This window comes from Nymphalis io, chromosome 18 (genome assembly GCF_905147045.1).
Source record: "Nymphalis io chromosome 18, ilAglIoxx1.1, whole genome shotgun sequence".
In the NCBI taxonomy this organism is placed as follows: Eukaryota; Metazoa; Arthropoda; class Insecta; order Lepidoptera; family Nymphalidae; genus Nymphalis; species Nymphalis io.
Window position 1 is genome coordinate 9,297,086 of NC_065905.1, and position 25,785 is coordinate 9,322,870.

Below are 25,785 nucleotides of genomic sequence, written 5' to 3' on the forward strand. Positions count from 1 at the left end.
CTATAACGATAAATATTTTTGAAACGTACCGTATTTACGTTGTTGAAATATTTAGTAACATGATTATTTAAAATACGAACAAAATATAAAAAAATACCAACGTAAAAAGGTTAATATAAGTTGATTTTTTTTTTTTAAATATAGAATAGGAAGGCGTACGAGCATAAGGACCACCTGATGGTAAGTGGTCACTAACGCCCATAGACATTGGCATTGTTAACCATCGCTTACATCACCGATGCGCCATCACCCTTGGAACTAAGATGTTATGTCCCTTGTGCCTGTAATTACACTGGCTCACTCACCCTTCAAACCGGAACACGACAATACCAAGTACTGCTGTTTTGCGGTGGAATATCTGATGAGTGGGTGGTACCTACCCAGACGAGCTTGCACAAAGCCCTACCACCAGTTAGTATTTATTAAAAGCTGTAGAAAAATGTTTAATTCATAAAATTAGAGTCGAAAGTCGTCCAACAATTTTTTGGGATAATTTATTCAATATTACGGCACCGTATCTTTCGAATGATATTTAAAGTTTTAATAAATTTGCTGCATAAAGAACACCACCGCAAAAACTACGAAAATATTCGATGTAAACATAATAATATGTGAATTATATATATATATATATATGTTCATATGTATGTTTGTATGTATGTATGTGTGTAGAGAAAACATCAATTAACAAGAACTTTTAATTACTGGTAATAGATATCTGAATAGTAAGGATTCTTTGCATGTCTTCCGCGAAAAATAACTTAAGTTTAAATTTAAGCCTTAATTGACGTAACATTGTATACTGTATACTATATTACGATATTTTGGTGGTGACCATTATAACTTACGAAATTTTGATATAACTTCATCAATTAGTATGTGTGGGACAATTCTTGCAACGAAATTTTAAAACAGGCTTCGTGCGAGCCCGACTTGGTAGGTACATCCACAGTTCAGATATCCTACCGCCAAACAGCGATACTTTACTTTGTTGTGTTCCGGGTCAGTCAGTCAGTGAGTGAGTCAGTGTAACTATATACACAAGAGACGTAACATGTGATGTGAATGATCACAAGGTTGGTGACACATTAGCGATGTACGGAATGATTAATAATTTTGACATCGCCAATGCCTATTTGTTAGTCCGCCATTTTTTCATAAAAACAAAGCGCAGATTGATCGGCAATTTTGCAAACAATAACAATAAAACACAAACTTAAAAACGTTGCTTAGCGACCGTTTCGTTAACAATAATTTCTCCCTTTCCGTCATTATTTGACAATCGAAAGAAGAAGACACGGCATTGTTAAACTAATCACCCGCCAAACAACGATCATAAATAAGGCCGTGAACGCTTTAATGAAAAATATATATACATTAAATCATTTAAAGTTTTTAAGAACTAATTTATATATATCAGAATCGCATACGAGCTTCGTCTAATAGCCATTTCCACTATTTACAGCATTAATGCCGCGCCAACCATGGGATCTAAGACGCGAATGTTACCTAATGAATTTAATACGATTTGCAAAGGATGAGCAAACAAACCACAACACCGCAAATAAAATAAACGAAATTATACTGTTCGGCGATGGCATAACTGATGAGTAGTGAAATACATGTGGTCTTGCACAACGTGGTCGGCAGTACCAGGCAGTAACAAAACAACGAATCGACAACAGCCGCAACGCAAACAACCGCAAAACTGAACCGCTACGATGCGACTTCGTGCGACAAAGCGTCTCACTGCCATGGTACCCGATAAACATATTATGTATCAACATCGCATACAAATCAATTCGCAAGTTCCGTTGCGTCGTAGGAGCTCGCAGATTTCTGCGATGCACCGTCGCATCGCATTGTGTTTCAGCCGAAATGCCGTAATTATGTAATGATCACGTGACATTTTCAATATAAATAATTTATATTAACTCAATTTAACATCTAATAAGACAATCAGAAATGAAAACGCAACGTCATTGATCCTGTACGAGTACGAGTCTACTGAAATTTGTTCTTAGCAAATTACCTATTGCGATGTTTATAATTCATTTTACATATTTCTTTTCGTCCGCGTTAAGCATCACCGCTCCGCCCTTTGCGCGGTAGCTTGATGGTATATAGTGTATAAATCCTTTCTCAATAAATGGACTTATCTATTGAAAAATTATTATTTCAAATCTGAAGAGTAGATCATAAGATGAGCGTGTTTAAACAAACATATTCATCAGCTATAATATCCTGGGACACGATTCACACACGGCCATCTTTTACCAAACTAAGCAAAGCTTGTACTATGGAAACCAGACGACTGATATACTACATATACTACTTTTCTTTTGTTGATAAGGTTACGAAATACATACTTATATAGATAATTACACCAAGACACAGGACAAACAGACATGTTCATGTACACAAATGTCCGAGCTGGGTGGGAATCGAACCCACAACCTTCGGCGTGAAAAACAAGTATCTACCAACCACGCCTGGCTCCACTGGCTCGTCGATATATATTAATAATGATAAAGTTAACGTCTCCTTAAAAGGGAGAGGAGGCCTTAGCCCAGCAGTGGGACATTAAAAGGTTGTTACTGAAAGTTAACATAAACATACAAACAAGTATTTTTTAATATTTAGTTTTGTTTTTCCTATATTATCATTACAAATTTCCCCCGCCGCGTATGTATGCCTGTCTGAACGCGATAAACTCAAAAACTATTAAACGAATTTTCATACAGTTTCATCTATTGGTGGATATTTCATAATTTTACACGTATAATTCATTATTTTTTTCTGTAAATTGGCTGAAATATGACGATTATTGTTAAAGAAGTCGGAAAAAAATCATACCGACTGAGAGTTTTATTGGTGTGCACCGCGTAAACCAATAGTTTATGTATATGTATTGCGATATAAATTATTCGTGTGGGTTCACACCGCCCGTTTATTCTACCCGTGCGACGTCGGGTTTAAATTAATTTTATATGATATAATGGGCGAATGTTATTTACAATTGTTTTAGTTATATACGTGAGTGTGTGTTACGAAGTTTATTATTTTTATTAGTGTGATATATGTATGTATATAGTGGTGGTATGTATGTAATAATGTATGTTTCCCTAATAAAATAAATAAAAATAAAAATAAAATAAAAATGTATATTGTTAATTTACCTTTATAGGTGAAAAGAAAAAATTGAAAAAATATATTGTTACGGTTAAATCTCGATAATAATATAGCGTACATACGCTTTTATTTTTATTTATTTGTACGATTGAATAAAATGTTTTTTTTCTATAGAAATCATTTATTTCTCTTTTGCACGCCAACAGACGTTGTTTCTTGCAATTTCTAAGATTAAATGGTAAATCAATCACTTTTAGCATTAAGCCGTATTACGAACAGTATATAAATAAATATATATATTTGATTTTGTGTTGCTCAATAAGTTTTAAGTATCCGAATCAGTTCTGCAGTAATTACGTTATTAATTATTGAGGATACTATTTTTTATTTACCTACTGCATATGTAATACATTTAATATATAATATTTTTCTTAAAACACATAAAATTTCTTCAAAAAAACCACAACAATCTCCAATAGCAATCAAATTGAAACGGAACTACCAAGCTATAGAGATAAAAAAGCATCATCAAAATCGATTCATACAAAAAAAAACCCGAACATGCATAGCATATATATATATATATATATATATATATATATATGCAATATAAAGTCAAATTGCGAATTCCCTTCTTTATTTAGTCGGTTAAACAAATAGCACGTATTTAAATTATTACTATAATAATAGTTCAATTTATAATTAAAATCTTTAACGTTTAAACATATTTAATGAACGAAACCATTCAACAATACTTCAACAAGGTATTCAACGTGACATTTAAGAGTACATCAATATGATACTGTGCAGGGGTAGCCCTCCCTTGACCTTCAGTCCCTGCACCCTACATACAAAACATCGGGGTTGCTATTGAATTAAACTATACACGCATTGTATTCACAATTAAGGGCGCAATACAACACTACAGACTTTTTATGGCATCAATGTCTCTTAGACTCGTAAATATAATATGGTGCTTTATTTTTATACAATAGAAAGAAGCCAATATGATAATAATAATGATTTTCTCGTAACCGAATCACTGCCGCGGCGGCACATCTCGACATCTGCTGGAGATAATATTTTCCCTGACCAAAACACAGGTGCGCTGCACTTATAACCTAATCCAATTAAAGAACGAGTAAAAATAAACTAAGCCTTAATTTTGCATATGTGACATGTTATGTCTACGCGATTTGCAAATAGTTCTGCTTATATTATGCACTAAATACCGTTCTTGATTGATATATCTCCTCTTTATAATATAACTTTATTCCTAATAATTATATTCCCTTTAATTTTACTTCCAAAGTTCCGATAATAACTTCGCCAACGTTTAAAACGGCATTTAGACTATTCAATATATCGACAAGATTTATAACAAATCGCGTCTTCTTCCACTTGGGGTTAAAATATTGTTGACTATAGATAGTCCGATGGAAAATCAATCCCACACGACCAGAGAGATCAGCCGTTTGTCTGGCATGCGTGCTTTCCTTCGTCAGTCAGTCGTAACTTACCACTGTCACGACTCGGGACCCGAAACCTTTCACTCGAAATATTCAGCCATTAGAACGACGATTAAAAAAGCCTATATAATGGTTGATTAACTATAAAAGGTATAAAATGATGTTCAACTTATAGAATCGCAAAAGTCTTACATATTTCTCATAATAGTTTGAAACTTCCCTTATATTTTTCTAATACTAAAAACTATACTACTACATTACTATACAGTAAAATAACAATTCAAGAGTTTTTCTTAATATATTTGACGGGCCGGTTGGCGTGGTTGGTAGATACATGTCTTTTACGCCAAAGGTTGAGGGTTCGATTACCATCCAGGACAGACATTTGTGTGCATGAACATGTCTGTTTGTCCTGAGTCTGGGTGTAATTATCTATATAAGTATGTATTTACAAAAGAAAAGTAGTATATGTTGTATATCAGTCGTCTGGTTTCCATAGCCCAAGCTTTGTACAAGCTTAATTTGGGATCATATGGCCGTGTGTGAAAAATGTCCCAGGATATTATTATTATTATTATTTGAGTTATGTATATTTATTTTAGGTTTATTTTCATTTTTTGGTTTTGAGAAAACTTAAATCTTATAACATACGCTGAATATAAGCCTTCCGTCCGTTCCGAAGTCGTGCGGATAAACTAATTTTATTCCGATATAATTTTTTAACCAATGAGAGATTAAGAAAACGATAAATTAATGATGATGATGAATAAATTAATATATAATAAATGAGTTAAGGACAAGAATCACGAACACACGCACACAGAAATTTTATACACAAAGGTATATTAAATTAATGAAAACAATTTTTTTTTATATAGTCATCTGCGTTTTACATTTTTTGTTACAATATAGGAAGGGCCAGAGCTCTTGGCTGCTGCTGAGAATTGTTTATCAGAAAAACCCTATAATTCACCTACCCAGATATTAAAACTCAAGACCTCCCTGTGACATCCTAAGTTAGGTCATGAGCTTAGCTAGCCACTAAACTAATAAGACTTTTTAACATTCAGATTTTATCAGTTGGAGAACACATACATAGGGTACTTTTGAAATTAAAAATCCAAAAAACTAAATTAAGGGCTAATAACGAGTGAAACAAGGCAACATTATTTAATAAACGGGGATTATTAGCCATTTATAATTATTGTTATATGTTTGTTAATTTACAAACATGATGCATTACGAGAATAGTATCAGTTATGAATGTGACTGTAAGGCACTGGCAGATCATTAGAAAATGAACTGATTGAAAGTGAGGGTACAACTAGAGGGCAACACTGCGCCAACCCCAAAAAAGGAATAATTAATGATTTATCATAATACTTCATAAGTAAATGTCCACAAAGTGAAAATTAATTGGATAATACTGTTATTTTGTTTATTTATATTGGTTTTGATGTAAATAAAACTGTTTTACTTCCAATACATATACAAAACCAATTCCACTTGTGTATATTGTTGGACGTCTAATAGCAATGATGTTTTAACAGAAAATTGATTTTATTATACATAAATAACTTGCTGCTTTACTGCTCCACTCCAAAGGGTCAAAGCATGATGTTACACAGTCTATCTTTCTTAGTAATTTGACTATCTGATACAAAAACATTTCTTAAAATCATACTTGTTGAGACTACCGACTTCTGTTTTTTTTTTATATTATGAAGAAAATTTACCTACCAGAAAGAAGGTTCTATTATTTATATTCAAACAAATGGATTTCACTTTTTATAGGTGATTGGTCTAAAAAAAGTTAATTGGTTGAAATTAAATTCATAATTTAAATACTATGAAAAAAAGTATTCAATGATAAGATTTCAGTTATATTCTGATGTGACATATTATTATTTTAAAATTTGTATAATTTATAAATATGTCTATATATATATATATTATTTATAATTATGCATGATTCTATGATTGTATTATACTCATGTCTTAACCACTAAAATAACCAATAGAAATAAAGTTTTGGTTTGTTTTTAATTATTCAAAACATTAACATTCATAGGTCAAAAAGAAGAGTGTCAATATATTCTTTGTATAGAAACTAAATGTTAGCAATGGATTGTATGGGACTCAAATTAGGACACCTAATTCGAAAGTACATAACAGCAATTAGAATTTCTAACATGTTACATGTATTATTCGTTACAAAAACGCAGGTAGATTTGAAAATATTCTTTATATTGTTATTGGCAATATTTTTACCTGATTGGTTGAAGCCATTCGTCCGGCTATCGTCCGTTGGTTTCTCTTGCAATGAAGACAATAGGTTCACAGCTGACATAGCTTGCAATCGCACACAATTTCTCAGTCTTCGTTCAATATATTAACTCTACTAAAATTCTAAAATAATCTTTACAATATTTACAAAAGTCTTCAGGAAATTATTTTATCAACTAGGTATTGTTTATATCACAGACTTCGTTTTTCACTAAACAATACGGATCAAAACGTCCACGCACGAAAATACTACCAATATTTACAAGACAATATGTATAATATACTTATTTACACATTAAAACTAACGTTTACAAGCTACTTTTAACAAATACTCTCTAGCGGTCACAAGATGTTCATAACTAAAAGAATTTATCAGTTTTCGATGCAAAAATATATAAAACGTCCGCCATATGCCTTTTGAGACCTGTATTATTAGACCAAATTCCAAACACGGCACCTATGTGTATATACTTCAGCTGTATCACGATAGTCTTGATTTGTCCGGTTTATATCCAGTTGCCATGATTTTATTTTTTTACGTAAAACGGCATTCTCTTGATAGGTTGACTGTTAAGAATAAAAGTATATTTTAAAATATATACTCTACAATAATTATATTTAAATATTTTTTTATTTATTTTGTTATTATATTTTTTAGGAACTTAAATAAATCTCTTATTTTTTACTGTCAATTTGCTCTAAAGAATATATCACATATATTTAGAGTTGCAAAGATATCGACTTTCTTATTATCGATTGTTGATAAATAGTTTACATTATCAAATTATTTACATTACATAAAGCATATTAAAACTTTATATATATTAATCAATACATAATAAAACTTTGCTCAATATTTACCAATAATTATTTGTGAAAGCTTATCATTACATTTTGTGCACAAAATTACAGCTTTTCTGTCACCAAGATTACTAATTAATATTTATCATTTCGTATATATATATATATTTAATTTGTCTCGAAAATATAGGTTAATTCTCAAACTTAGTCACTTTTTAACATACACTAATTATTATGGTAATGTTATACATATTATACATATTTATATATACATATACTTAAATAGTGTTGTTTATATTATTTTATTATGTATATATATACATATTAATACTTACGTAAACTTCGAAAATTATTGTAAATATTTTTGATATAAGTATTATTAAATAATTATTATATAAAATCGCACATACATAATTAAATTATAATAATTAGAAATTATTAGAATACATATTATATAGTCAGTGGTGTTCCGTGATTCATCTTTACTTTGACAAGCTTTGACTGCTATATAAAATAACCACAGATAAAATATTGTTAGATTACAAGAATGAATATGAATGATCGATAGCGTGTTTAGTGGTGAAGTGAAATGAAAGCTTAAATATTTTCGTAATTTGTGCTTAAGTTTTTTTAAAATGTCAGTGAAATGGACTGGAAATCAAAGTGAAACTGGAATATTAAGAAAAAGTGAATTTAAAGAGAAGAAAGAAGAATTATTCGTGTTCGGCTATTCGTGCAAACTGTTCAGGGATGACGATAAAGCCCTGCACATTGATCAAGGCAAACACCTCATTCCGTGGATGGGGGATGAAACGTTGAAAATCGACAGGTTCGATCCGTTTTTTACTATAAGACTGTAACTGTGGCGCTAAAAGTTTATAATTATAGTAAATAATCAGAAAGTATTAATTTTTGGAAGATGCTAAGTATTTCGCAGAAAATGTTGAAAGTTTTTCCTGAGGGCTGAAGAAAGCTGAGGTTGCCGTACCAGGCTGCTGCCTTGCATATTGTTATGGTGACTTCCTCCGGTGGTATGTATAACCTAAAAAAGGCAACTTTTGCGTATGTACGATAAATTATTATTGACTTTGTATGGGACGTCGAAATAAATGCAAACAGCCTACCAAAATATTATATACATACATATATATATTATAAGAAATGTCCTATTTCGTTTTATATTTTCTAAACTATAAGATTTGTTTGAAAGTATTTATTATCTAAAATAATATTAAGTTTTCTTTTCCCTTATTTTCTGAATACAAAGATGTATATAAAAGATGTTTTCTAAATTTAAAATTGTGTTACTTTTATTTGCTCAATCTGAAGTTATAGCTAAAATATTTATATTTATTTATTTGTACTGACAGGTACGATGCAAGGGGAGCGCTACACGATCTGTCAGCCTTGGAAGCACCGCCTGGGGGTTACGACTGGCGTGTCGAGCTCACCAGGGCAGAACTGGATGTGGAACAACTATGTGATGAGGAGAGGTACCGCGCTCTTCATACTGATGAAGATGAGGAAGAAATGTATAAAGGTATTTTTATTTATTGTATACTATAGTTGATAAAACTAATTACTGTTATATAATAATTATTAATATATAATAATTATGATATAGCTTGAAATTACTCAAACAAATCCAAGTTTCGTTAAAATTATTCTCATTAAAATAAATCATTTTGAATTCATCTAAACTTTTTTTATTGCACTAATACTTAAGATTTATATTTATGCCATATCATATTATAAGAAAATAAACCATCCAATTTATTTTTCTATTTAGAAGAGGAATTGAAGCGTCTTCATGCAGCTGGGTATGGTCAGGTGGGCTTCAATTATGATACTCCAGCAGAAACAACATCAGAAACTCAATCCGTGGAGGTAGACGAACCCTTCGATCCAACTGCTGATTTCATAGCTCTCTTACCTGCAAACACAGTGCTTGTGAGTAAGATCAAAACATTTTTTTATTGAATTTAAACCATAGAGCATATCTGACAGATATATTGAAATATTTTTTACTTTTAATTTTGAAATTTAGAAAAAAAATTATTCTAATATTTTTTTTAAAAAGATATCTTAAATCGTTAAATCTGCAAAATAGCATAAATTAACTACTACATGTCTGATTCTTTAATAATATATGTTATATTATATTTAAACAATGTTTTGTTTGTTTAACAGCCAGAAACACAAAAGCAGAATGCAATAATAGAGAAGACAGCTAAATTCATAGCAAACCAGGGTGCACAGATGGAGATCCTCATCAAGGCGAAACAAGGGGACAATGTGCAGTTCAATTTCCTGAACAAGGATTCATCCTTACATCCATATTATACAGCACTGATTGCTTTAGTTAAGGCTGGGAAGTGGCCAGAGAAGAAAGCAGAAGTAGTAGAAGGTACATACATTGTAATATCTGCGATAAACATTGAACTACTGCTCTCATTGGTCCAATAGCTAGATATATGTCAGCCGATCCCAAGGTCTTGGTTTCAAACTTAGGGGTTTCTATTAGAATATTGTTAGAAGCAGTCTGGAGTTGAATAAAGAACACACCTGCTTGCAACCACACTTATGGACTACAATATCTCCTGGACAGTTGCTAATCTCTGAGATTGGATTCACCCACTCATCAGATATCCTACTGCCAAACATTAATCCTTAGTACTATTATGTAACTATAGTCACCATTGTGTAACATCTAAGTTTCCAGGTTTAAGTTTTTAGGTTAATATACACTCACAAATAGTGTGGTTTTCTAGCAGTAAAACAATTTTCAAAATTGGTTCAGTAGATCCAGACATTACCTCCTACAACCTCACAAACTTTACCTCTTTATAATATTAGTATAGGTTAACTAAAATAATACAATATATATATTTATTGCAGAAAAACAAGAAACAAATGAAGATTATCTACATCCAAGCTTAGCTTCGGCTGTAATTGAATCAGTAAGTTAGATTTTTTTTTTATAGCAAATTTGGCCTGTATTATTATTTAAAGATATGAAACAATCTCAAATTCTCGTTAGACATTATCTTGCCTGTTCATATAATTATATCAATGGTCACGGTTATCGGATTTACAGTATAGAAGTTGTCGAGCTACAGCACCATCTAGTGGCGAAACTATAAAGCTTATACTCTGTTAACCTTTAATAGTTGGTTGGCTCGTAATTGAGATAATTAAGCTTCTATAAATTTTAAATTGAAAAAACAATTTCATTGATGAGTGACTTCAATTCTATGCTCTATAACTATTATTTTTACATTTAAAGCTACCAAAAGCGATATCAATAATAATTAACATTTTTTTTAAATTGGATAATCGGCCTATGCCTCGTGGTCACCGCCGCCCGAAATCGGCCCCGAGTAATAAACCCGGCTCGCCCGCAGGCGCCGTCCATCCCGAGCATCCACTACAAGCCGTCGGCGGACTGCGACTACACGCTGCTGATCTCGCGCATGCGCGGCGAGGCCGTGCCCGACGAGGCGTACGCGGCCGAGCTGGCGCCGGGCGAGGTGGCGCCGCCCGGCACGGAGCCGCTGCCGCCGCGCCCCACCATCGCGCGCGCGCCCGTGCGCTACCACCACGCGCCGCGCCCCACCGGTGAGCCTCCCACTGGCGCCCCGCGACGACCTGGGCGTTCAGGTTCACAAGGAGCGGAAACAACGAATGCGTCGCCTCCGCTCGCTGTGAATCTGACCGCCCAGGCTCTGCCTTTCCACATGGTCGGAGTTAACTCCACGCTGCACGTCGAGCCCGATTTTCCAAATGTGCGAGTGACCGTGGGCGGTCGTTACTTGCATATTTTGCTCATCCGGTCTTCGAAGCCGGCAGGAGGCTCGCACGACGCGGGTGCGCTAGTACCGCGGCGGACCGGGCACGAGCGCACCCGCGTCGCATGCGCTGCGACCGCGACACGTGAGGACGTCAGTCCAAGCGGTGCCGCGCGTTTCATCTAGTCGCTTTGCAGTTACCGAATGAGTTACATATAGGAAAATACCGGGTAGTACTAATGTCGTTTTTCTATATGTTTATAATATTATTATTATTATTAAAAAAATATGGCGTTTTTTATGAACGGTTAATAAACAACCAAATGACTGTATCCATTTAAAAAATATTTTTGGTGGACGTTTTAACGATCGGATTTCGAAACGTAAATTAATAACATGGTGATACGTAATGTAGCGTACCGAGATTTTATCCACACTTTTATTATCATTTATATACACCTAATACCTTATTTAATGACGTTAGTTATATTGTGTAGTATTATCATTAAATTTTTACATCATTTTATTAATAAAATTTATTATGGAGGAATAAACTGATATGAAATTGCATCATTTGAAAAAATATGTCACGATTCGATAGCTTTAGGAGTCGGTTGGCGTAGTTGGTAGATACTTGCTTTTCACGCCGAAGGTTGTTGGTTGGATTCCCACCCAGGACAGACATTTGTTTGCATGAACATGTCTGTTTGTCCTGAGTCTGGGTGTAATTATCTATATAAGTATGTTTACAAAAGAAAAGTAGTATATGTAGTATATCAGTTGTCTGGTTTCCATAGCACAAGATTTGTACAAGCTTTCATTTGGGATCAGATGACCGTGTGTGAAAAATGTAAAAAATCCCAGGATATTATTATTATTATTAGCTTTGCTATGGAATCAAGATTCATAATTCATTAAAACATTTGCACTTGTCAATAAATATAAAATACTGTTTTTAATAATTAACATAGAAATATAAGATATTTAAAAATAAATTTAAATATTATTATATATAATTTAATGAATGAATGAATGAATTTTAGTATTTGACCGAAGCATAAAAAACAAAATATCGATAATATTTTAAAGAACTTCCGATTCCGTATTATTTATAATTAAGGATAATAATTGTATCTGTGTGTATCACTATAGGAGATTGCCCCGCCCATTTTATGTATGTGTTCCATTAGAGTGTTTGTGTTCATTTTTTCAAAGTATGTTCTTGATGTATATCGTTCTTATACATTTGTTTTAATAGTAGTTATTTAGGTTGAAAAACAGTGGCGACCCGATACTAAATGTATGTCGCGCCCTCGCCACAGCCGTCGCCGCCCCGGGGCTTGTCCAGCGCGGAAGCGTGGAAAGACATTTTCCTTGCTATTAGGATATTGTGCGATAATCCCGCACTACGCAGATGGCCACTCTCCGCCCAATAGTCTGCGAGACCAAAAAAGACCTCTACGGGCGCCCCGTAGAGGGTCCATCGATCTCACAAATCGGTCAGCCCAACACCAAACTCATTTACAACCAGACCTTCGAATCCTTCTCTTGCTCGGCTTGTATTTGAAAGTTGAATGTATCTCATGAATTAATGTCACATATAAATCGACTCGTAATTTAACGGTGAGGAGGCCTCGTTACTGTTTCAGTATAAAATAATACCGAAAATTATTTGAACAAAATCTCTACAATGATTACTTAATGGTTTGTATGATTCCAAAATATTTTTGTCGTAACTGTTTTCTTTGTTATCTAGCTACGGCGAACCAAACTCTGCAGCAGCAGTACGCGGCCTACTACCATCAATATACGTCTCAAGCTCAAACTCAGCCGGCTCCTGTCGAACCTCAGAAGACGCCCACGGTGACTACTACAAAGTCCACTGGCCTCAGTCTCATGAAGAACTACAATACAGACAGTGACAGCGACGACTCGGGTGAGATAACATTACAAAGTCAAATTTAAAAATCTTTATTCAATATGGATATTAGACTTAATCGATTGATAAAAATCAACAAGAAAGGAAAGAAACACCGCAATCCTGAGAATTACCGACGAAAGAAACTCAGGTATTACAGAAAAGTTTTTCAAAATTTAATAAATACTAGTACAAGTACGGACATAGGCCGCTTTCTCCTCACACGCGAGCGAAGCAGTGGGTGGAAACTAGTAATTTTATATATCAACGAAGTTAAAATCTTCATTTTATTTATTATTATTATTATATTTAATGTGCATGTATCGTAATTCGTTGTTTCCTGAACGGTATTGATGTATGTAGATTTTGTTTTGGGGTAAGATGTTATGTATTTATTTTATATTCATTTACACAAAAAAAATATTACTTATCAAAATTTACTTATTAAATAGTCCAAATCTATCATAAAACTTTGAAACGCTGAGACATTTTTTAAATCTGACCACAGCAATTCTGAATTCAAAAATACTTATTCTAATTAACATTTAATATTCAAAAATTTTAAATGTTCTCAGATATTTATATTTTATTCATTTTATACCAATCAAGTGATAATTTTATAATAATTTAATTGTTAATGTCTTCTTTATTTCTTATAAATATTTTGATTTTTAAAATTATAATTTTTTTGTTAACTCGAAATGTTGATATATTTTGCAACACCTATAATTTAGGAGACACTTGATTTGTATAACGTCATGTTTAATGACTCGATTGTATTTATTAGTGTACTTCTTGTTGGTGTTGATATTATAATAAATAAATAAACATTTACTGTCTTTGATCACAGACTTTGAGGACAGTTCCTCATCAGACAGCAAAGATAAACCAATCATCGTGACTCCGCCCGATGACATTAAAGTCGTGATCGACAAAATGGCGGCGTACGTCGCACGAAATGGCGACAAGTTCGAAGAGATCGTGCGCGCGAAAAACGATCCTCGCTTCACGTTTTTGGAACCTGATAATATGTATCATCCGTTCTATAAACGATTAATGCAAGAAAAGAGAGGCGTAGATGTCAATGGGAAAGAGAAACAGAAACATGATAAAGGTGAGTACATTGTTTAACAATATGTATATACTACATAATATATACAGGGCAATTTATATAATACGAATAACCGCTACTAATTCCACAGACAACAACATTTGTTCTATCTTTTATTTAGTATTGAGTAGTTACTCCACGCCTCGCGTGCCTTTTGATTCATAATAATTTTGAACACATTTTATTTATCAATAATTACCATGAAATTATGTCGATATTTTATAGTACTGCCTTTCACTCACTCAGACTTCAGACTCAGACACTCATTTGTGGGAACAAATATATATGCTACTGAGTAAATTAAGTTCATTAAAGTATTTTAATTTCAGCACCTGTATCGTTTTCTATAAAGAAACTAAAGGAACCCGACCCGATATTACCGAAACCGGCTCTTCCCTACGAGTCGAGTTCAGAAGACGACGAAGCGAACAAAGAAATGGATAGACAAGAAGAACAGCCAAAAGAAATTCCCAAAACGAATATACCACAGATACATACGTTTAACAATATCCCACCGGTCGTCGTTTACAAAATGGAAGCGATTCAAGTAAACAACCTACCGTTAGTGAAAACCATCGAACCGGCAACTACGATTGTACACCAACCAACCACACCTGAGGTCATAGACCCACTGCCAAAAGAAATTATTCATACAAAGGAACAGACAAAAGTTGAGGACGAACCAGCCGTAGAAAACAATCCGCCAAAGGTCGAAATCAAAGAACAGAAAATACCGGAAAAGAAAGAAGAGAGAATAAGGGAGAACGAAAACAGAAGCCCGAGTAGAGATAAAAAGAAACACCGCGTTAGGAAGAAGGAATATCGTTTGGAACACAAAACTGAACGTAAGGACAGGAGAGCCGAGAGGATCTCTGATAAAGAGAAGGTGAGAGAACGAAAGAGAGAGCGAGAAGCTGAGAGGATTAACAGAGAAATAGAGAGAGAGAAAAAGAGGAAGAGGCACAAAGAGGAGTTGGAAAGTGAGATTATATCGTTGGAAGATAACTCCGATGACATGATCGATTTGACGGGCGAGCAGTCAGATTCGAAAGGTAATATTTTATCCTAACGTTGTCAGAGATACAGAAAAAAAACATGTGGGCCAGTGCGGGCGGATACTAGTTACTTGTTTATAAATTGTTCAGTACGCTGTATTGGGCTCGCTCGATATTGCTTTTTGCGCACTTAAGCCCTTCTTTGCGAATCAATAACAAATTGTCAAAATGAGTCAAAATATTCAATCTAGCGAAACCCTGCCAGCCGGCATCAAATTCAGTTTCTAATGAAAATCCTTTAAACTCAGCCATTTTGACGTACATAATCCGTATTTGAAGTAAAATACGTATAAGCTAAATTTTTATTATTATTTTATTATTATTAAATAATAAAATTAGAAGTAAATAAACTTGAGGTTGCTTTGTATACAAAGAAACGACATTTACAGTTTATTATTCCGTTTTTTCTCTCAATGCCTTATTACTTTTCTTACTAAATAATTATACTTTGTCAAACATCAAAGCTTTTTTTAAATGTCATTTCTACCTTTTTTTTTATTATCATATATAAACTATTACACAAAACTTAAAGGCCAGTATCAATGCGAACTTAGCAAACATTAAAGAAATATAAATACAATTATTTCTTTTTATGCAAATGAGAAAATATTGACTGCCTCGTTGGTCTAGTGGCTCGATGTAAGCCGTAGACCCGGAGGTCCTGGGTTCAATTCCCAGGTCGGGCTAATAAAAAGTTAGTGGGTTTTTCTGTCGGAAGATTTTCAGTAGCAGCCCGGAGTCTGGAAGTTGGAAGTGTGTACACTCCCGCGCCTCGGAAAGCACGTTAAGCCGGTGGTCCTGCGCCTGAACTCTTTCCGGTCGGGTCGGATTGCCGTCCCATCGGATTATGAGAGATTGGGAATAGAGAGTGCACCTGCGTTTGCGCACACACTCGTGCACTATAATATCTCCTGCGTAGTTGGCTAATCGCTCCCGAGATTGGCCGCCGGGGCCGAAATTGGTCTGGAGGACATATTACTATGAGAAAATATTGAATTCCCGCAGGCGACGGCTCCCCGGCGGGGCGGCGGCGGCGCGCGGCGGAGTTCCTGCGCGCGGCCGGCGTGGACGCGGCCGCCGCCGCCGCGCTGCCCGCCACGTCGCTCGCCAGCGCCATGGTGCGACACGCGCCCGTGTCGGCTCGCATGAGCACGACGCTGTGACGTCACGGACACAATTGCCCGTCACCGTTAAACGACTGAACCGATTTTGATGAAACTCGTATGACGCAAGCTCGAACCCTAAGGCGGGACGTTGGCCATTTTTTTTACCTATCTGCCCCGTCCCCCTAGTCTGCGGGTGAAACCGGGAACGAAAACTATTATTCAATTAAAGATTGATGTCAGACATTAAAAAAAACCACACTTAAAGTTTGATGTTTAATATCGATTGACGTAGTAGCGTCCACCGATACGAGTATATAAGTCCTCCGTGACTACGTACGTCATATAATCGACCTCTTGTGCATATTCCATTGACAATAGTAATAATTAATTGACAATTGACCGATTAAATAGAGATTAATATATATAAGATTTAAAAAATTTCATAATAAATATAACTGCCGAGTTAGATAGGGCCGCAGATTTCGATGGTTCACTTTCGAACCTCGGGTCGGGTATTTAAAAATTGATTGTGTTTTTCTCTCGAGAAATTCTCAGTAGCATTCTCAGTGCAGCACACTCGTGCTTCGGAAAGCATATGAAGCCGATTGTCCTGCGCTTGATCACTTTTCGGTCGTTTTGGTTTCGTCATCCCATCACATTATGAGAGTCAGAGAATAAAGAGTGCACTTGTGTATGCAAACACACTTATGCATATATAATATGTCTCGGGCTAAACTCCCTTCAGAAAGACCGCAGTGGACGAAATGAGTCAGGAGGACGTCATCATTTAATATTATTTATTAGAAAGTAATATTATAGGATTTCGTCTAAAATGTCGAAATGTACTTACATTTCAATTCAACAGGTGGACACGTTAGAGTCGCTTCGAAAGAAGAAGTCTGAGGAAGAAGAAAAGAGAAGGAGACGAGATAAACGACGGCGAAGAGATAAGAGAGGTAATACTTTGTCTATTTTTCCGGCCTACCTTATCATCACTGGGTCGATTCTAACGTCCGTTTATAATTTGTACGTGTGTTTGACTGACATAGTTGGCATTTCTGTACATGCAACTGTTTACAAATGAAATTACTTAGAAATGCACATTAGAATAATACAAAACTGTATGATTTTTTGCTAAAAACTTGAGTTGATAACAGAAATTTCTGTCATAAAAGCCACTTAGATATTTTTTTCCATGACCTTCAGGCTGCAATAATTTTAATATCCCCCTATATATTTTTTAGCAGCTTCTAAAGATATTATAAAGTATTTTTTTGTATTTGGTGGCAGAGCTTGCAAACCGTTCTGGGTAGGTACCAGGTATGCGTGGTGGTGGCTACTTACCATTAGGTGTCCCATTTGATAGCTGCCTATTTATTTGAAATTATAAAAAAGAAACACAAATTTTAGAATTTTAGATGAACCAGGTGTTTTTTTGTCATATATATATATAATGTAAAATTGTATTCATTTCAGATTACGAAGATGAAACTGACAAACACAAGAAAAGCAAACGGAAGAAGATCAGGTATTTAATAATTACAATTCAATTGTTAAGTAAAGCAAAGTAAATTTCTTTAAGGCCAGACATAATTATTATAACAGCGGACCGGCTTCGTACTGATAAAATCCAATTTTATTTTTTAAATAATTCCTGTATCCTAATCGTAGCTCCACCTGCCGTATCCAATCTAAACCATTGAGGGACCCACTTAAAGACAAGAAATTCTACTATAAAAAAATCGAAATTAAGTCTGTTTTTTGTTTGAGTCCCAGAACAAATCTTAACTTGACAGGCTATGTGTAAGTCATCTTGATAGGTACCACCCACTCATCACTTATTCTACCGCCAAACAGCAATACTTACTCTTGATGTGTGGCGGCAGTTTAATCAAAGGTACAAGGGACATAACATCTCAGTCCCAAGGTCGGTGGAGCATTGGCTATAGTGATTAATGACTTTTTTTAACGCTGGAAAAACGCGTTACGCGTTGCCCCCACGGGAACAGTGGGGGGTTATGTGGGGCTCGCCGGTGTCCAAGGCGCCGAGTGCGCCCCGAACATCGGAATACCCACTAAAAAACCAGCGGTACCCTTTCCGTCGTAACGAGGAGCGCCACGGGATCGCTTTCGCATGCTACCGTGACGCTCTGACATGTGATTAATTCCTAGCCTAGGTAGCCTCTTAACAGTAGGTAGTTCAGACGCATTACTTTTTGCTAAAAATCTTCAGTGCAGTGACGTTAATATTACTTTTGCCTAAAAGTGTGGCTTTTACGAATTTTAAATAATATATTATATATTTAATAATAAATTCCACCACACCGCTCCAATGCGGGTTGGTAGAATTCACATGTGGCATAATTTCACAGAAATTAGACACATGTAACTTTCCTCACGATGTTTTCCTTCACCGTCGAGCACGAGATGAATTATAATCACAAATTAAGCACATGAAAATTCAGTGGTGTTTGCCCGGGTTTGAACCCACGATCGTCGGTTAAGATTCACGCGTTCTAACCACTAGGCCATCTCGGCTTGGAATAAGCTGTAAACCTTCTCCTCAAAAGGGAGTGAAGGCCCAGCAGTGGGACATTAACAGGCTGTTACTGTTAATAATAAATAATATTATTTTTTAATATCTTACAGGTCATCTGACGAAGAAGATTCGGATTACGACAGGTATGTTGTACATAATTAAATAATATAATCATACAAATGTTCAAATTTGCTATTTAATAATAATTTATTTTATAGAACATTCTATATACACACCTCTTATATGTTAAATATATATTTATTTGTATATTATTATATAAGTAAATATTGTTTTTATTAGTAGTTCTTCATAAAACATTGCATTGTACAGATTGGTCATGACCTTGTTTCGCATCCTAGGGGCTCCCGTAGCTTCTGGCGTCTGACCAAGTCTGTGCAAAACAATTTCTGCCAACCTTCGCTGCCACCGCTCAGAAATCCGGACGGATCGCTAGATCACAGTCCGCAAGAGCAAGCTGATCTCCTGGCTAAACTCTTTGCCGACAATTCCGTCATCGATGATTGTAGTGCACTGCCACCTACAATACCTGCATGTGGCCATACGATGCCTGACATTAAAATCAGGCAACGTGATGTGCGTGCGGAGCTGCAATCACTTGATGTACGGAAAGCTAGCGGTCCCGATGGAATACCAGCCATAGTGCTGAAGAAGTGCGCAGCGGAGCTGTCTCCTGTGTTAACGCGCCTGTTCCAACTTTCTCTCTCTTCGGGAAGTGTGCCGGAGGCTTGGAGAAGAGCTAATGTGCAAGCGGTTCCCAAAAAAGGGGATCGGTCTGACCCGGCAAATTATCGGCCGATAGCTATCACCTCAGTACTTTGTAAGGTGATGGAACGGATTTTAAACAACCAACTGATCCATTACCTAGAAGATCACTGTCTAATTAATGATCGTCAGTACGGGTTTCGACCAAAACGGTCCACAGGTGATCTTCTAGCGTACGTAACACACCTCTGGGGTGAAGCTATCGACAAGCATGGAGAATCGTTGGCTGTCAGCCTCGATATCTCCAAGGCTTTCGACAGGGTCTGGCACAGAAGTCTTCTCTCCAAGCTACCGGCATATGGTCTGCCTGCTCAGCTATGCACCTGGATTGCCAGCTTCCTACACAAGCGTAGCCTTCGTGTTTTAGTAGATGGTTGCGCTTCACAATTCTATGTAGTGAATGCTGGGGTCCCCCAGGGATCTGTGCTATCTCCCACACTCTTTCTTTTGCATATCAATGATATGCTCTCCCTTGGGAACATACATTGCTATGCAGATGATAGTACAGTGCATGGTGGATACCACGGACGCGCAGTGGCTGGGCGGGCGGAAACTGAGGAGAGGCGGGAGAATCTTGTCATTGAACTCGATAGGACGTTAGATCTCATCGCCAAATGGGGCTCTGATAATCTTGTTGAGTTTAATGCCAAGAAAACACAGGTATGCGCTCTCACGGCGAAAAAGTCAACATTTTCCCCTCTTCCCTCCCTCTGTGGTACTCCGCTGGTGATGCAAAGCAAAATCGCCATGCTGGGGATTGACGTTCGCTGCGACCTTAGTCCAAGGGATTACATCGAGGCTGTTATAAAAACAGCTTCACGGAAACTCGGAGTTCTGAACAAGGTGCGGCGCTTTTTCACGCCACAACAACTGTGCCTGCTGTACAAAACACAGGTACGGTCTTGCGTGGAATATTGCTCGCACCTTTGGGATGGCTCCGCTAAGTACCTACTTGAGGCCTTGGACCGGTTGCAGCGACGTGCCGTACGCATTATTGGCGACGTAAAGGTCACAAACACCCTTGAACCTTTACAATTGCGTCGTGAGATAGCAGCACTGAGCGCTTTCTATCGACTGTATCACGGCGAGTGCTCTGAGGAATTATTCTCTCTAATTCCTGCTTCCCCCTTCCTTCTTAAGTCCACGCGAGCTGGTTCTCGATGTCACCGCCTAACTGTGACATCAATTCCATCGCGAACAAAGAAATTTGGCAACTCCTTTCTTTGTCGCACTTCCAAAAAATGGAATTCCTTACCAGCTCACGTATTCCTCTCCTCTTACAACCCGGGTTCCTTCAAACGAGGCGTGAAGAGGCATCTTGCGGGCCGGCAAGGCGAAGGCGGCTAGTGCAGAACGTTTTTCCCGTCTGTACTGGCCGTCGTCGCGTTTGGACTCTACTACCACTTACCATCAGGTGGAGTAGAGTCATTTGCCCTCCCGGCGATATAAAAAAAAAAAAAAAACGTTTAAATTCAAGTACAAATATACAAAGAAAAATCTTGTTTTTTGGCCAAGAACCTTTGCGGGCGTTCGCAGAACAACACTCTAAAATTACATCACAATCGTACAAGTTGTGTAGAAATGCTTAGAGGACAAACATATAACAAAGGAACATTATATTTTTATTTACTAAGATAAATATATTTTTTGTATCAACAAACTTCATTCCAGCACATTCGTGAGATAACTGCCGTTTAAATCAATTAAACACAGCCTCTTGCGGTAAAACGATTTTTGGTTTGACATGATATGAGAAATGAATTACATCAGGTTGTCAAAACCTTGTAATCTATAGTTACACGACAGTCCTTTAAACTATATGTGCACCGTAACCGTAACAACCTGTGAATGTCCCACTGCTGGGCTAAAGGCCTCCTCTCCTCTTTTCGAGGAGAAGGCTTTGAAGCTTATTCCACCACGCTGCTCCAATGCGGATTGGTGGAATACACATGTGGCAGATTTCAGTGAAATTAGACACATGCAGGTTTCCTCACGATGTTTTCCTTCACCGTAAAGCACGAGATGAATTATAATCACAAATTAAGCACCTGAAAATTCAGTGGTGCTGGTCCGGGTTTGAACCCACGATCATCGGTTAAGATTTACGCGTTCTTATCACTGGGCCATCTCTGCTCTTACCCACCGAAAAAACACAGTACTGTAAATTATGATTAAAGACCTAATTGAAGGTCTTTAATGAAGGGTCTACGTTAAAAATAGTACAAACAACCCATATATATATATACCTATTAACCCATATATATATATACCTATTAACCCATATATATATATTCCTAGCCTAGGTAACTAGAACTTTTTTGAAATAATCTCGGTTTTAAATATTGTTTAATGTATAAAATCGATATGCCTAGCCGTACATAAACGGTTTTTGCTGAAAGTAAGCAAATCGCAAATCGATTATTGCATAAAAACTTTTTAATAATATTAAATTAATTTACAGTTCAAAGAAGAAGAAGCGTAAAAAAGACAAAAAACACATATCAAAGAGCAAAAAGAAGAGAAGGAAGGAGATGGAACTCAAGGAACCCGGTCAGACCTTGAACATAGATCTAACAAACACGTTAAAGGAACTCCGAAACGCCTCCCCGACGAAGGAGTTAGTACTACAAGACATCGGAGAGGTGCCGAGCTCGAGACAGGAGTCGGGCGACGAGGAAGTAGGGAAGGTGAAGAGGAAGAAAGCGAGGGAGTACAGTGAGGGGGAGTGGTCGAGCGACAGTGGGGAGGACTCCCATTCGAGTGATAACGATTGAATCACATTTTAGGACTATTTTTGTAACTATGACGAAGTGTCGTCGTTTTTCATACAAAGTTTCATATCGAGAAATGATTGCGCAAAATTATTTTGAGACATTTGTATATACATTTAGAATATATTTCGTTTCTACTTAGGTTAAATTATGGTTTAAGATATTTTGCCAATTTAAAACATACACAGAGATGTTTTATGTTTTTTTTTTTTATAAATGATAATAAATTTGTAAAGATAATCATTAATAAATTTTACATTGTAACGATTTATATGTCTAATATTATCATAGCATATTCCAATCAAAGGAGCAGAAATCACAAATAAACAACATCGGTCGAATTCTTGAATAATCTATGACATTCATTATGGATTCGTGAAAAAATGGCGTATTAAACATAGGCGATATTATTATCGGAAGTAAAATTAAATTGGATGGATGTAATGTAATAAATATATATTAATCAAGAACTGTTTGTAGTGCATAATATAACAGAGCTGTTAGCAAATCGCATTGTGTGTGTAAATCTAAGGTTCCTTTGATTGAACTAGGCTCTATAAACATAATCTATGCTAGGATTTTAAACGCTGAAATATCTAAGATTATCATAATTGTATAGATTATAGTAGTCGTTCTTATCACATAAGAGACCAGAACTGTATGTTAATCGATATAATTGTAAATAAGTATGCATTTTTTTTATGTAGAATAGGAAGGCGGACGAGCATATGGGTCACCTGATGGTAAATGGTCACCAACGCCCATAGACAATGGCATTGTAAGAAATGTTAACCATCGCTTACATTTCCAATGCACCGCCAACCTTGTGAACTAAGATGTTATGTCCCTTGTGCCTGTAATTACACTGGCTCACTCACCCTTCAAACTGCTGTTCTGCGGTAGAATATCTGATGAGTGGGTGGTACCTACCCAGACAAACCTGCACAAAGCTCTTCCACCTGTGAAATATATTTAACGATATTTACTCGAACAGGACGTATGAAGAATACGTACATACGAACGTATGAAGAATAAAACAAAGGTTTTTATATCAAATATAATTCGTTTCAATAGTATTAACAAAAAGAATGAGTTATTACGAGCGCCTATTTGTTTGTTTTGGATGTTCTCATACACAAGATAGCACACTAACATAAGTTATCAAAACACACACATACACATGACAGTATATATACCAAGTGTTGTGAAGTGTATTACGAACGTAGAAAATGTGTTTTTCATGTATCCATTTCCTCAAATAATCTTTCGAATTATTTTAATTATGCTTTTAACGTATTTATGATTTTTTTATTAAACGATTTTGCCTGCGTCCTACTTTTACGAATTATATTGTAATAAATTGAAATTATACAAAATGCTAGTGATATGATATGAAAAAAAATTTAAAATTATATAGTTATGATCGTTTTAACTTATTGTACATCATTATTATTTATATAACACAGAAAATACATAATTGAATGGTGTCTCATGGCAAGTGGCGACCTCTATCTTCAAATGTTGCCGTTTAAAGGTAAAATATACCATATGTTGTTAATGTTAGAATCTGTTCTCAATTAGAACGGGATGCGACCTTTTGGAACTGAAACGCGCGCTCCGACTGTCCCATCGGCAAATTAATATCGATGCTACGGGCGTGTTGTTACTCGTTCGTTTGTGTGGATTTGTGGTATTATTTTAATGAAATTGTTATTCCTTTTACTCTTTGCCAGAGTCGAATATTATTGAACTTTTTTTTTGGCGACGCTCCTTTGCTTACGAACTATCAACTATGATTTTCTTTGACAAGGTTCCATCCCTTTCTGATAGCGAACGGATTACGCCAAAAAATAAATCTGAAACAATAGCCTACCACCATATAAAAGTCTGATATGTTAAATACATGTACATTTTTTATACTCCCTATTTATTGTATATTGAAATTTAATAAATATAATACAGGAGGACAGGGAGCTTTGGCGCACCTTGGGAGAGGCCTATGTTCAGCAGTGGACAACGATTGGCTGTTGATTGATTGATTGATTGAAATATAATACAATACAAATATTGACTAATATATCTAATAATAATTGCAAAAATGTCAATCATTCCCATTCTTTTTCGTCTTGTTGATTCATAATTCTCTATTGAAATGTTATACTAATAATAATTGGATTTTTTAAATTTTATTATTGTCTGCCCAAAATATATGTAATTTAAAAAAAAACGTATTGTAATATATCAAATTTTACAAAAATAGTAGTATAATATCAATTTTACCTATAAATGTGCTTTAGTCGGTGAGCTTTGAACAAAGCTGCGTCTTCTTCTTTCTAATGTCACATCAATTATGAGAGAAAGAGAGAAATCAGTTTGAAACCGATCACATGTGTCAGCTCTTTAATACGTGACATTGCCAGAATATTTTGCGCTCAACTGAACATGCTAGAAAAAAAAGGAAATCAGTGTTTAACTAAATGCTCGATAAACGTTTATAAGTAAGGTAAATGATGACGTTATACTTGTATATTGTGGCTTTTAAAGAGATTTGAAAATTACTTTTCGTATAAAAAGTATATTACATACTTTTTATTCATTTACACTTTTTATACATTTTATTCATTTAACATTAACGAAAATTAAACATCATACATCATTTAAGAGCATAACGTAAGTTTACTTGTAATTTTTTTAGATACTCGATATGATATTTTAAATATATATCAATAGGCTTAAGTCGATGAATAAATTTTTATTTCAATAAAATTTTACATTCGTAGAAAATAAAGTAATATGGACACTATATATATTTGTTTTAATTCGTCACTTTTATTATATAAGCGTCAACTAGAATGTAGACAAAAAAAATAGTTCAACACTAAAACCGGTTAAGAATATGTCAAATCTATTAAAATGTAGTAAATTCATCTTATAGTACTAGTTTAAACAATTATTAGATACCGCTTTAGTGTTTTAGCCGAGATGGCCAAGTAGTAAGAACGCGTGAATCTTAACCGATGACTGTA

The 25,785-nt window shown here is 35.4% G+C and overlaps 2 protein-coding genes across 4 annotated transcripts in view; one reads left to right on the forward strand and one right to left on the reverse strand.

The window, feature by feature from the left end:
- The window catches only part of LOC126775420 (eukaryotic translation initiation factor 4E transporter-like), a 34,433-nt gene extending 27,133 nt beyond the window's left edge, over window positions 1-7,300 (reverse strand). The window contains exon 1 of the mRNA XM_050497351.1: window positions 6,873-7,300. Within this exon, the coding sequence (XP_050353308.1) occupies window positions 6,873-6,951 (79 nt within the window). The 5' untranslated portion in view covers window positions 6,952-7,300. The remainder of the gene's footprint in view (window positions 1-6,872) is intronic.
- Window positions 7,301-8,253: 953 nt separating this feature from the next.
- Window positions 8,254-25,434, forward strand: LOC126775423 (protein suppressor of white apricot). 3 transcript variants are annotated; one of them, XR_007669877.1, is made up of 15 exons: window positions 8,254-8,517; window positions 9,059-9,228; window positions 9,478-9,638; window positions 9,879-10,095; window positions 10,587-10,648; window positions 11,093-11,306; window positions 13,233-13,412; window positions 14,245-14,508; window positions 14,835-15,557; window positions 16,566-16,678; window positions 17,532-17,622; window positions 18,143-18,194; window positions 19,316-19,348; window positions 22,450-24,293; window positions 24,722-25,434. XR_007669877.1 is itself a non-coding variant. In XM_050497358.1 (15 exons), exons 3-15 carry the CDS (start codon window positions 9,219-9,221, stop codon window positions 22,760-22,762), a joined length of 2,433 nt encoding a protein of 810 aa, XP_050353315.1. In that variant the 5' UTR covers window positions 8,460-8,517; window positions 8,626-8,719; window positions 9,059-9,218; the 3' UTR covers window positions 22,763-25,434. The 3 variants fall into 3 exon arrangements, 2 of the variants coding, with proteins under 2 accessions (XP_050353314.1, XP_050353315.1); XM_050497358.1 differs by adding an exon at window positions 8,626-8,719 and having other exon boundaries at window positions 8,460-8,517; window positions 22,450-25,434; XM_050497357.1 differs by having other exon boundaries at window positions 22,450-25,434.
- The last annotated feature ends 351 nt before the right edge of the window (window positions 25,435-25,785 follow it).